Source organism: Eulemur rufifrons, chromosome 8 (assembly GCF_041146395.1).
Source record: "Eulemur rufifrons isolate Redbay chromosome 8, OSU_ERuf_1, whole genome shotgun sequence".
NCBI classification, from domain to species: Eukaryota; Metazoa; Chordata; class Mammalia; order Primates; family Lemuridae; genus Eulemur; species Eulemur rufifrons.
Window position 1 is genome coordinate 120,258,643 of NC_090990.1, and position 12,473 is coordinate 120,271,115.

The following is a 12,473-nucleotide window of genomic DNA, read 5'->3' on the forward strand; positions in this document are numbered from 1 at the left end:
TCTGGCAGACCAGAACTAAGTAGAATAGACTAGGGGCAGATAAACTAAAAAAATCTTTTTATATTTTAGTCCCCCTTAAGTAATTTAAGGACTAAAATTTGTTTATAAGGGGATTGTTTTTGCATGGATTATGTAATTCTTAACCAGAGTCATAATCTTGCTTCACCGCAAAACCATCCTCTAAAACCAACCTGACTATTCCATGGGTAGAGAGATTGAAATTATGTTCTGAGTATCAATTGCCACGACTAGAGCTGAAAAGTCTCCTACTTATCTTAGAAATTCTGGTGAATGTGAAAATCAATGTAATACATTAAATTATTTCCTATCTAGTAAATTTGACAACTCAATAAAAGGCATCATTTTGTCCCATCTTTCAAATGACTTAGAAGACTTGTTGCATGTAGTACTCTCTTTGAGAGCAACTATTTGTTTATGAACTTATTATTTCATTACAAGAATATGGATGAGTGTATTCCTTTTTCTACATTACAGGGACCACAAGGACCCCCAGGATCTATTGGTTCAGTTGGTGGTGTTGGAGAAAAGGTAAAGATCTTAGTCATATGAATTTGAAATAGCATTATTAAAGATAATAATTAAGGACTGTAATAATATTGTGTAATATTTCAAGTGTTTCTAATGTTATTGTTTCTAAGAATTTTACATATGGTTATATAACTCATATCTCATCTACTCTAGTAGTTACAAAAATTAAAGTTAGAATCATTTTGAAATGTTACATTTTTGATTGCTAGGTATTTTGCTGAATAGTGTGCATTGATTATTTCCTTTAGTCACAGCAAAGGAATTGTTACCATCCACATGTGTTACCTAGGAAAGCTGAGGCTTAGAGAACTTCAGTAATTTCATCAAGGTTTTTCACTAGAAAGTGACTAAGTCAGGATCCACTTCAATCTATGAATGTCTAGCAATGCTCAGTCCTGAAAATAGAAGAAATTGGTTGATATAACTGTTTTAAAGGGAAAAAGGGATTCTTCAAATCACAAAAGAATTAATCATTCATTTTGTCATCTTTCATTACTAATACTCTTGACCTATCTTTGGCACTTTTTAAAATAGTTGGCATATGCCATAACATGTGGGCTTAGTATAGCATCCTTTTCTTGTCAACATGATTTCATTTCGAAAATCTGCTCTTCCTTTTTTTATGAAAATGTCAAAATGATTCATTGATTTCTTATTTATGTATTCATGCTCACTTCTTAGTAAAATTTTCAAGAGAATTATCACTGATATTTTCTTGATTTAAAAAATAAATTATTTACCAGTTTTGAGAAAAGAATTAAATTTTATGCCATAATATATTATGCAGTGAAAACATGTAAAAATGTCCTTAGTTTCCTAGTTATTAAAGCATATCAGTAGTGTAGATTTATCCTAATCTTAAAAGTACTTCTGTTCCTTGGTCTCAAGTCTTGTACTTAAATTGACTTATTTTAATTAAAGCATTTAACCATCAGAAAAAAGAACTGTGATAAAATTAGATTAGGGCTGGGTGCTGTGGCTCATGCCTGTAATCACAGCACTTTGGGAGGCCAAGATGAGAGGATAGCTTCAGGCCAGGATTTCAAGACCAGCCTGGGTAACATAGCAAGACCTTGTCTCTACAAAAAAATTAAAAAATTAGCCAGGCCTAAGGCTGAGTTAGGAGGATTGCTTGAGCCCAGCAGGTCAAAGCTTCAGTGAGCTATGATCATGATCGTGCCACTGCACTTCAGCCTGGGCGACAGAGAGAGACCCTGTCTCTAAAAGAAATAAAAAATATTAGAATATATTATTTTGAGGTTTACTTCTGCTGAACCCTCACATTCTAGCATTTTGATTTTAATAAATCCTCTATGATTAACTCTTCAGAATAGTCTATTAATGCCTTCAAAAAATTTCAAAGTTGTTAATCTAATTCTTACTGCATAAACAAGTATAGTTTCTTTGATTGACTATCTCTTTTTTATATTCTTAAATTATAGATTGTGTGTTGAAATTATTTGGGTAGTTGGGGGTAGAATTGAAAAAAACGTCTTTCATTTAGTGCAGGTGTCCTAGGAAGAATAGCACAGGAGAACGCTGATCTCTGAGTATATTATTGTGTTAAACAAATGACATCAGCCTCACACCTTTTCCTCATCTCTTTGCATCATCTCTTTTTGGCTCTAATACTGACTAGATAGTTGTGGGAGGTAGTCTCAAGTTTTACTATCCTTTTCAGCTTTTCTTACTTGTTATTTCAATATTTTGGATGCAGATGGAACAGTTTTAAGTACTTCAGTTGCTTCTTTTATGCTTTTCTTCTTTTGTGTTACTCGCGAAGATAGTTGTAGATGCCAGATATTTGGGGTTCTGGGGAGCTCCCTTCCGCATTGCTTCCACTTAGTTCAAAGCCTTTGTAGTAACACTGCCAACTTTGACTCTTATGAGAGTGATTCACTCAATCGAGTGGGTGATTTGACTCTTACATTTAAATGTACTTGATGCAAAATGTGTTACACTAAAAAACACACAGAGTTTTAAGATTGCTCTTTTAAAAAAAAAAATCCATGTGGCAAAGAGCAGGATAAAAGTAAAACTTTTATCTTTATTTTTTCTTTAGAATCTAGGGTAATAAAATTTGCTATAGATTACAAATTTCTGACATCAGCTTTGATTCTGGTTGAATGCATCCTCATTTCTATATTGGAAAATTTATTCCCAGTCACTAACAATGAACAAACAAACAAACAAAAAAGCTAATATCTTTTAGTCATGATGCATTTTTTTTAAATATATTTACCCTGTTTTTCATGTAATGTATATTTGCTGTAAGTGGCTTTTGCACTGAAATAATTTTCTCAATACAAGGAAATCTATCAGGACATTTTCTTAAGATTTAATACATCTTTTATAACTTTGGGTAGAATCTCCATAAGTTTAACTCTGTAGTTGATAAGAATGAAAAAGGAACAACAAAACGGAGAGAGTAACTAAAAATGTTGTAGCTGTTTCTCTTGTAGTTCTTTCTGTGATGGTACCGTAGGTTAATGTGGTACATAAGAAAACATTTTGTACATGTGCAATAGATTTCCCATATTTCTAAATAAATGTTGTATGTATTTCTTATATGAAGTATTTAATATGGTCGTTTTACAATTGATTTGAATGGCAAACTACTTGTTTCATTTTAAAGATGTCATAGCTCATGATATTACTAATGCATCATTCCATCATGCTGGGATAGCTGAATGATGCCTCTCTTTATAAACAATGTAAATGCAATACTTTACTTGTAAGGTTTATCTAAAAATACAGAAATATTTGCTGTTCATCTTGAGAAAGGAAATAATTTACACACAAAACTACTAATAATAAATTCATGGAAAGTATTTGATGGCTTCCAACATTATGAAGATTATTTAAGAAGTTAAAAATATGTGATGTTCTCAAAGACTGAGAAATTATTATATGTACATAAAATAGTCTGTGCCCTGGAATTATGTTTATATTTAATCTGACACATTTCAAACTAATTTAGGAGCAGTGAGTTTGTGCCAGGAATATTGGAAACATCAAAGTTAAAAATTAAAGGATAGTCATGCTTCACTTTTTTTTTTTCAATTTACAAGAATAATTTCCACCTCAGAATTGCTAAGACCACTGATTTGTGAGTTGCTAGTATCACTGATTTTGCCTGGAAATAGTGTATTACTTCACTTAAGTGATTATTTGAATAAAATGTTATATATTTATGCATTTTTGAAGTAGGAGATATTAGCAAGAGACTTTCATAGCTAAAACTTACTAGTCTAGGAGATTTATCTATTAGTTTGCTGAGCTAGAAAATTGCCATCCATAGCTAACCAGGAAGATCATAAAGACTATCAAATTTATAACATATATACTCAAATGGAGCAGTTTTAATTATTATCGAAGTACCTTTACATATCTCATAATCATAATCTTCTCTCTGTGTTCTTTAGATATCTACTATGCATGTTCTATGAGAATATCAACATATGTACTACCAAATTGTTAATTTGTAAAGAGAAATGAATTCATACTTTAGTGGAAAACGATTTGAAATTGTTTAATCAACAAACTTGATTACAATATGAATATTGATAGAGCACAAATGCATAATTTGTTAGGAAACACGTAGATGTCTGTTATGATGGTTTGGTAGTAACCTGGGTTGATATGCTGGCTCCTAACTAGCCAGTGAGAACTGTAGGATCAAGCCTATCTAGTTCTGCCTCCTCACCTGAGAAACAAAAATACTGAGGTCAGTAATAGAAAAAGTGCCTTCCTCTTATTAAAGTTTTTCAATCCCTTTTAAATGATATAATAATTGAAGGTCTAATCTAAAATGGTATAGTCATAATTGAAGGCAGTTTTACAAATGTAAAATACCATTTCTGTGTTCTAATACTCATTTGGTCTTTTCTTTGTAGGGGGAACCTGGAGAAGCAGGGAACCCAGGGCCTCCCGGGGAGGCAGGCCCAGGAGTAAGTGCTGTCTTATTGTCATACAGGGCGCTATTGGTTTAGGAATTTCTTTCAGAGCATTTTTAAACATGGAGCTTAACTCCTAGCTGTGATTCAGTTTTTCACTTTTGCTTTCCATCCCATTATGAATAATCACAAATGCAGAGCCTTATTGTTTAATAACTATGTATATTCTCTGCATATTTTGATTTATATACCAGCTGAAAAAAGATCATGTTTGCATAAGTGAGAACATTAAATCTACAAGCAGTTTACTGTATACATTCCCTTTGTTGGACTATCCAGAAAAGAAACAAAAAAACCCACTACTGCTACCCTAAATAGACATCTATAAATTGCATTGGGACTATATTATTCTAACATAGATTAGTTTAAACTGGGAGTGAATTTGGCCCCAGGAAACATTTGTCAATGTCTGGAGACATTTCTGTTTGTGAACCTGGAGGGTGGTAGCTGCTGGCATCTAGTTAGTAAAGGCCGGAGATACTGTCAGACATCTTACAACGCACAGGACAGCCTCCCGCAGCAAAGAATTGTCTGGCCCAATGTTCCAAGGTTAAGAAGCTCTGATTTAAAACTCGTGAGATAACTATTGTTTTTCTGACATCGTATAGGGTCCCAAAGGAGAAAGAGGAGAGAAAGGTGAAGCTGGTCCACCTGGAGCTGCTGGACCTCCTGGTGCTAAGGGACCACCAGGTGACGATGGCCCTAAGGGTAACCCGGTATGTTAGTTCGGTTCCCTTTAAAGTGACATTTCTGACAATAGAATCAAACATAAATTAAGTTAAGCTGAACCATATTCAGATGAAACTTGAGGAAAGGCAAGGAGACCAGAATAGGGTTGAAAAGCTGAAACTCTGGAGTCAGGAAAACCAGAATTTGAATCCAGATTCAGCACTTACCAGTAGGGTAGCCGGGTCCCTAAATAGAAATCCCTTGAATGCATCCTTAGGGTCTTAAGTTTTCTGCCAATGCTCCCTCCAGGCACATGTTGGTATACCATTTCCCCTGAGGCACTTGGCCAGCTCCTTGGGCCTGGTAGCTTACTTACTGTAGACTCATGCCCCTAAATGGGCACAGCTCACTGTGCATCTACTCTGCTCCTGAGTCCGGCCTTTGTAGAAAGCTTTTAGTACCTTTGTTGTTTGCTTGCTTGCTCTTTTCTCTTCTGATCTGAAAAAGGCACCTGGAGCACAGAGAGACTCCCCCGGGCAAGGCACTGGATAGCACTGTTCTCCCTCCATTCCCCACTGGTGCTGTGTGGCTACATTGGCTTCCTGCCGTCTCACGCTCCTGGTTTATCTTTTTAGCTTTTTTCTTTCTTCCTTCTATTCTACTTTTAAACAAATTTCAATAGGCTTTCTAAAATTTTACATAACTTATACCCCCCAAAGCTTAGATCAAGCATCTTTTTTAATATCATATGAACATTTTAAGTATATAACCCTTTACAAAATAGTTTTTTTTTTCTGTTCAAACATGTCAGATTAAAAACTTTAGAAGGGTTTGGAGAAGAGCAAAACAGTTAAATATTTACCACCAGCTTTACAAAATCTTAACATTTAGCTAGGTTTTTTTTTTTTTTTTCCATTTTTGTAAAAGAAAGCATTAGGGCACCAACTCCTAATTCTGAAAATTAGTAGTTAAAAGGAAATAGTTAAGTGTACTTCCTTCCTTCTTGTTGTGAACCACATTTCAGGATGATTAACCCTTGTAGAAGAAGGAAAATCCTTTTTTTTAACAGAAGAATTCAGTCTAAGAAAGTAAAATTAGAAAAATACCATTTTATAACTCTAATAAAAATCATCACCCCACATAGAAATAATCATCAATGGCTGACACTATTAAAATGTTGTTGGGGCCCCTTGCAATGGAAGGATTAGGCTGCCCCATCTTTATCCACCTTCATCAATTTTGCCATCACTAGAACATAGTGTGCCTGGTACAATGGGAATATTCAGCATAACCTAGGAAGTTTTCTTGCCAAAAAATTCAAATCTGAATTTAAGCAAATCTCACACACATTTCTTTTGTGGGGAATATGCAGGGGAAAGAAACAATTTAAATGACACCAGGGAAAAGCAGATAAATCCAAAATGGGAGACAGTCTAAAGGACAACTGATCCAGTTTCTCTATTAAGGAAAATACGAAAGAGGCATGTGTATAGGGCTGGAGGTGGGGGGTGAGAGGAAAGAGGTCCTGCTTTCCACTTGAAGAAATTTAAGAGACATTAAAGTAAAGCATAATGTGTGGCACTTGTTTGGATTCTGATCTGTACAAGTCTAATGTAAAAAGTTATATTTTTAGACAATTGTGGAAATTTAATATGAACTGCATATTTTAGGTGATATCAAAATGTATTGATAATTTTGTTAGATTTGATATTAGTATTATGATGGTGTAAGAAAATGCCCTTCTTAAAAGGTGACCACTGATTTAAAGCATTTGCTTTAAAATGGTAAAAACAACAAAACATCCCAAACAAATGTGAGGTCCCAGAGTAAATGCTTCCCCGATCTCGGTATCCTACTTTCTTCACCAGAAGTGTTTACTGTCTGAACTTGATGTTTATTGTTGACACCCATAATTGTTTCCATTTATTTATTTGTCCATATCCATAAGTGATATATAGTATTAGTTTTCATATCTTCAAACCTTTTGCAAGTGGCATGCTATATAGCATGTATCATTACATAACTTGTACCTTTTAAGGTAACATTACCTTTTTGCAATTTATTCATTCTGCTAGATACAGATCTAGCCATTTATTTCATTGCTTTGTTATTTTTCATTATAAGAATATTCTACAATTTCTTTATCAATTCAACTGTTGACTGATATTTGGACTGTTTCCAATTTGTCATTATTACAAACAATGCTGCAATAAACATTTTTATACATGAAAAAAAGTAAAATGAAGTGCCATTTTTTAGTGCCAAACTCATTTTAGAGGTTTCTTAGAAGGATTAGAAATCGTGAGACTCTGGCCCAAAGTTGGTAAAGCAGACTTTTTATCATTGTGTATATTCAGAAGCGTTTTCAGATGATGTCACTTTTAGAAATTTTCTAGCAGAAGAAGAGAAATATTTTTACCAGGTTTTGCCATGACTTTAACCTCTAATACTTCAGAATATCATAACTTCATAAAAATTCATTTTTCATTTATTTCTTTTCCTTTAAAAACATCATTCTAGGGTCCTGTTGGTTTTCCCGGAGATCCTGGTCCTCCTGGGGAACCTGGGCCTGCAGTAAGTATCATGGAAAAATAAAGGCATGATTTTGTTGGGAATGTTCTCAGTGTCTCTATTGTTAATAATTAGAGAAAATTCTTAATTATTTTAATACTTAAATAGAATGCCAAAAACAGAAAGAAAAAAAAAACATACACAGTAATCACAACTATAAGAAAATTGGTATAGTTGGGTACTATTAAGCCTACATTGCAAGATTATGTTCTTCATTTGGATTAGTTTTCTAGACTTTGTTGGGCTGTACAAACAAATTGTCTGAATAGCAGCATTATTATTATTGAAAGTTACTGGATCTTTGCTTTTCTCTCAGTCTCTTGTATAATGCAAATCCGCTTTCAAACTGCACCATATTTGTTCATGGTAAGAGGATGCACTGGCCTTGTACACTGATTACAGCTTCTTCCTTTCCCTATATCAAGAGTGAACTATATTTAAAACTGCATATAGTAGCAATTTCATAAATTTTTTTAGGGATAGAGTGAGAAGTACCATAATATTAAAAAAATAATATTTTCATTTTTTCATCTATTAATTTATCCCAAGATAGTCCACCATATCTTTTTTCTCTGATAAAAATAACTTAATGGTGAGATGTATCTGGTTTCATTTTCTATTGCCTATAATAGGGTCAAGATGGTGTTGGTGGTGACAAGGGTGAAGACGGAGATCCTGGTCAACCAGTGAGTAAATCTATCTTTTAAATCTCTACATAGTCTCAAAGCATTTTGAAGAAATAATCAGAAATGATCAGCCTTGCAAAAGCACAAATGTGTGTGTTTACATTTTTCTGAAAAACTTTATCAAAGGTGTTTGAATTCCAGTTAAAAGTCAATGTTCATCGAATGTTCACTTGATGTAAACTAATAAATATAAGGAAATTCTTCATAATAAAAAATGTAGTCTTATTACAGTAATGATTTTGTCATACTATATCAAATTCAGCTATGTATCATTTGTATTGGATAACAAAAAATTATTTCAAAAACAAATAATACTGAAAGGAATAAAGCCAAGTTATTGGCCTGTCATTAGCAATGAATTATTTCAATTTCAAACTTAATGAACTCTGCATAGTATAGGCCTTCTTTGGTTACTATTTGGGAATGACACAGAAATGTGCTTTGGCCACATGTTTTTATATTTAGGGAGGAAGTAAGGGAGGTCCTTAACTTAAGCAGGAGCCAAAGATACCTGTCCCCCAACACAATTTTCTCTCTAGGGCCATTCCCACTGGCTACTTGCTGTCAGAGATGTAAGCTTATTCTGTGTAGATTAGACTTGAGAATCATATCCTAGCCTGTTGTGTACACCTTGGCATAAAAATGCTAGTGTTGTACAAGAAGAAATTTAAAGGTAATAGTATTATGGTTTCACTTGTGTTTCACTTCACATGTGATATGAGTAGAATTATTAACCATATTTTGTATCAATTAGCATGCCTGTTGGATGCTTACAAGATATAAATTAGCACTTTGTAAAAGGACACAGGTTTTCCTAGGGGGTATTTGATTGACTTTCTTCTAGTTATGAAGAATTTTACCGTATGAATTTATCATTTCTAATTATAGATATCTAGAGGAAGTTTAGAGATCTGAAGTGGGGCTGAGATTTTCCAGGAAAGATAGATGTGTGGGAATGAAGCAAGTTGGTTTTAGTCTAGATTTCAAATAATTATGTGGGCTAGAAAATAATGTCCAATTCCTTAAAAGGTATTTTTCACATTTTATAGGGTCCTCCTGGTCCGTCTGGTGAAGCTGGTCCACCAGGTCCTCCTGGAAAAAGAGTAAGTTTCTTTAATTCTGTATTTGAAACATCTACTCATTATTCACCATATGTATAAATTTATGTAATGTATGTAAGCTGTAGGCAGCATGTTGCAAGGATGCCAAAAATATCATAAGTCCTAGAGAATAATTTCTTAAATGTGTCAAAGTAATTACTAAAATAGAACATATTTTAACCATTTCACTGTCACAATAAAAATAAAAAGAACAAACTCCTACTTATGGAGTTTTCCACTTCTCTGTGCTTAGATCTCCTCTCTGGGCAAATGTGGTAGACTATTAAAAAAGACTCTAGTGGTCCCCTGAACATTAACTCTATAGTCCAGTGCTAGCTTAAAACATTGCAAAAGCCTGAATGCAGCGTCAGTGGAATGAGCTCAGGAATCCGTATATAATGTTAAATTGCTTTGCATTGTTAGACTTCTCTGACTTAGAAACATTTTAATGAAGGGCTATAGCAAAATATAAATGAATAGTTATTGTTCAAAATATTGGCCACAGTAGACACAAAGAGACTTACTTTACTGTCCTTCCTTACTGTTGTACTATTTTCATAATAAAGCTGTCTCTGTAGACCTGCCTCTTGCAGCTATATCATTTTACAGTGTCCTCCTGTACCTCCTTTGGTCTATTTTCCAACTTATTCATGAAAAAAATATGTACCAAACATCACAATATGTTTCTTGGGATGATTCCCTCTTCAGTAATCCAAAGTCATAGAGAAATGGGAGCCACTTCTGTTTTCTAATATTAGGAATTTAAGGGAATTTTTCCCACTGAACATCCTCATATTGAACATAGAATGTGAGTAAGTTTTATTTTTGTTTCTCAGCAATACAAGTTTGAATCAACATTTACAAGCGAACATTCCTCTTTGGCAGAAATGAATTTATTGTGTAATAAATATTTTCTTTTAATATAATTTACTTTTCATTCACCAAATACCTTTTTACCCTACCTGTTGTTGTTATTATTGTCTAAAACCCCAAAGCATGGCCTTAGTAGAAATAAATTTATTCCAAAATTGGGATAAATTGGGCTGTTAGTCTTAGAAAATAGTTACAAAGTATAATATGATTTTTGAGATCAGTTGGCCTCTTTCTGCTTGCAGTCTGACAGCCCTTAAAACTGTCTGGTAGCATAGATATCTATTCCAGTATGTCAGACCTTTTGAAAGGCAAACTCTCAGCTGAGAGTTTCACTTTAATATATGTCAAACAAATTACCCATTTATAATTTTTATTAAATTTAGCTAATTACCATTTGATATCTGGCATGGATTCTCAACATGGTGACAGAGTTTTAGGATGAATTCATTTCTTCAGCCATACAGTGGTGGGTCATGGGAATTACTCATTTTGAAAACAACTGAATACTTTTGAAATTTTTAAAAAAGTAAATGAATAAAAACAATTTACTAGAGACTATTAATAGAAACATGAAAAAAAACATAGGTGTGAACCAGTGTATCACGTGCCCCTTTTGGATTAATAATATGATTATTATTAAAACTGATGCATAAGTCTATAACATAACTATTACATAAAAATATCATATTTTAAAACATATTAAGCTATTGTATAAAACCGAGTATTTTGGTATAATAGTTAATGTTGACACTATTGATGCTATTGTAAACTTTAAAATGTTTCCATTCATATTTACTAATTTTTTAATCTTGCTAATATAATGTAACAAACTTTTTATCTTTATCATAATGGATAATTATCAACATTTATAATTTTAATGGATGACTCCAACTTACAGAAAGACTACCATTCGATTCTAGAATTGAGAAAATGTCATAGAAAATTCAGCACACATACAGAGATTTAATTTATATCTTTGTTCTACAACTCTGAGGCAGTGTTGTGTAGTGGAATGCTCATGTATTTGCATTCTTATTCATTTATACCTGGATTAGACCTCTGCATTTGCTAGTGAGATGAGATATAATTTAAGAACATTAATTAATCTTTAATTCTTAATTCTTTTCTCTTTATAATGAGAATATGAATGCATTTTCATATATTAGAAATAATTAGTTATAATAAAATATTAATAGCACATTAATGAAACATACTATACGCTCTAAAATTTAGTCATTGTGGCTTTAAGAATATGAAGCATAACCAATGAATTTTTTAATTCAAAATTAAAGATTACACAATATTGATAAGTTGAAAGCAATTGGTAAGTTTCTTCTTTAGATTTAAATATGAGATATAATTAGAGAATAGGAAAATCATGTCACACCCTTTTTTGCCAATATTTCTAACTAGACAATCTGATTAACTATTCTAATTAAAAGAAATAAAAATACTTGAAAAAATAAAAATATGTTTAAGTGCATCAATGAGTTGAGTAGTATTTAAGACAATGTATTTGCAGAGTTATAATTGATCTTATGAATATATAGACAATGGTCTCATTGAAGAGAGAGCCCAAAAAAGACATAAGGATATACATTAACCTCATTTGTGACAAATTAAACATTGCACATCAATAGAAAATGGATAGAATATTGAATAAATTGTGCTCTGAGAGTTAATTTTCTATTAAAAAAAAAACATAAAATAGACCTTACCAATCTCTATTCACAAAACTCAATTCCAATTGTGTTATTGTCATATGTGAAAGCTAAATTTTGGAATATTTTAGCAAAAATTATTGGAGAATAAATTTTTTACTTCTAGTCATAAATTCTGGTCACATAGGTGTAATCAGAAAGGAATAGATTGATGTATCAAATAAATTACAATTTAAAAATTTTCTGTTTATCCAAAAATACTGAAATGACATTGAATAAAAAGATCTAACTAGGAAAAAATATTTCTAACATAGAGAAAATTTGAATAGAATCATTTTCCAGAATACCTAAGTAGTTCTTTCAAATTAACAAGGAAAAAAAGGAAAAAAGAAAAAAACAAAAGATGTG

General features: G+C 32.5%; 1 protein-coding gene across 4 annotated transcripts in view; it reads left to right on the top strand.

Moving 5' to 3' along the window:
* The window catches only part of COL11A1 (collagen type XI alpha 1 chain), a 200,556-nt gene that overhangs the window by 156,739 nt on the left and 31,344 nt on the right, over positions 1-12,473 (top strand). For all 4 annotated transcript variants that reach the window (XM_069479087.1, XM_069479089.1, XM_069479086.1 and 1 more), the window contains 6 exons: positions 496-549; positions 4,446-4,499; positions 5,114-5,221; positions 7,695-7,748; positions 8,378-8,431; positions 9,481-9,534. In XM_069479087.1, coding sequence (XP_069335188.1) covers positions 496-549; positions 4,446-4,499; positions 5,114-5,221; positions 7,695-7,748; positions 8,378-8,431; positions 9,481-9,534 — 378 coding nt within the window. The remainder of the gene's footprint in view (positions 1-495; positions 550-4,445; positions 4,500-5,113; positions 5,222-7,694; positions 7,749-8,377; positions 8,432-9,480; positions 9,535-12,473) is intronic.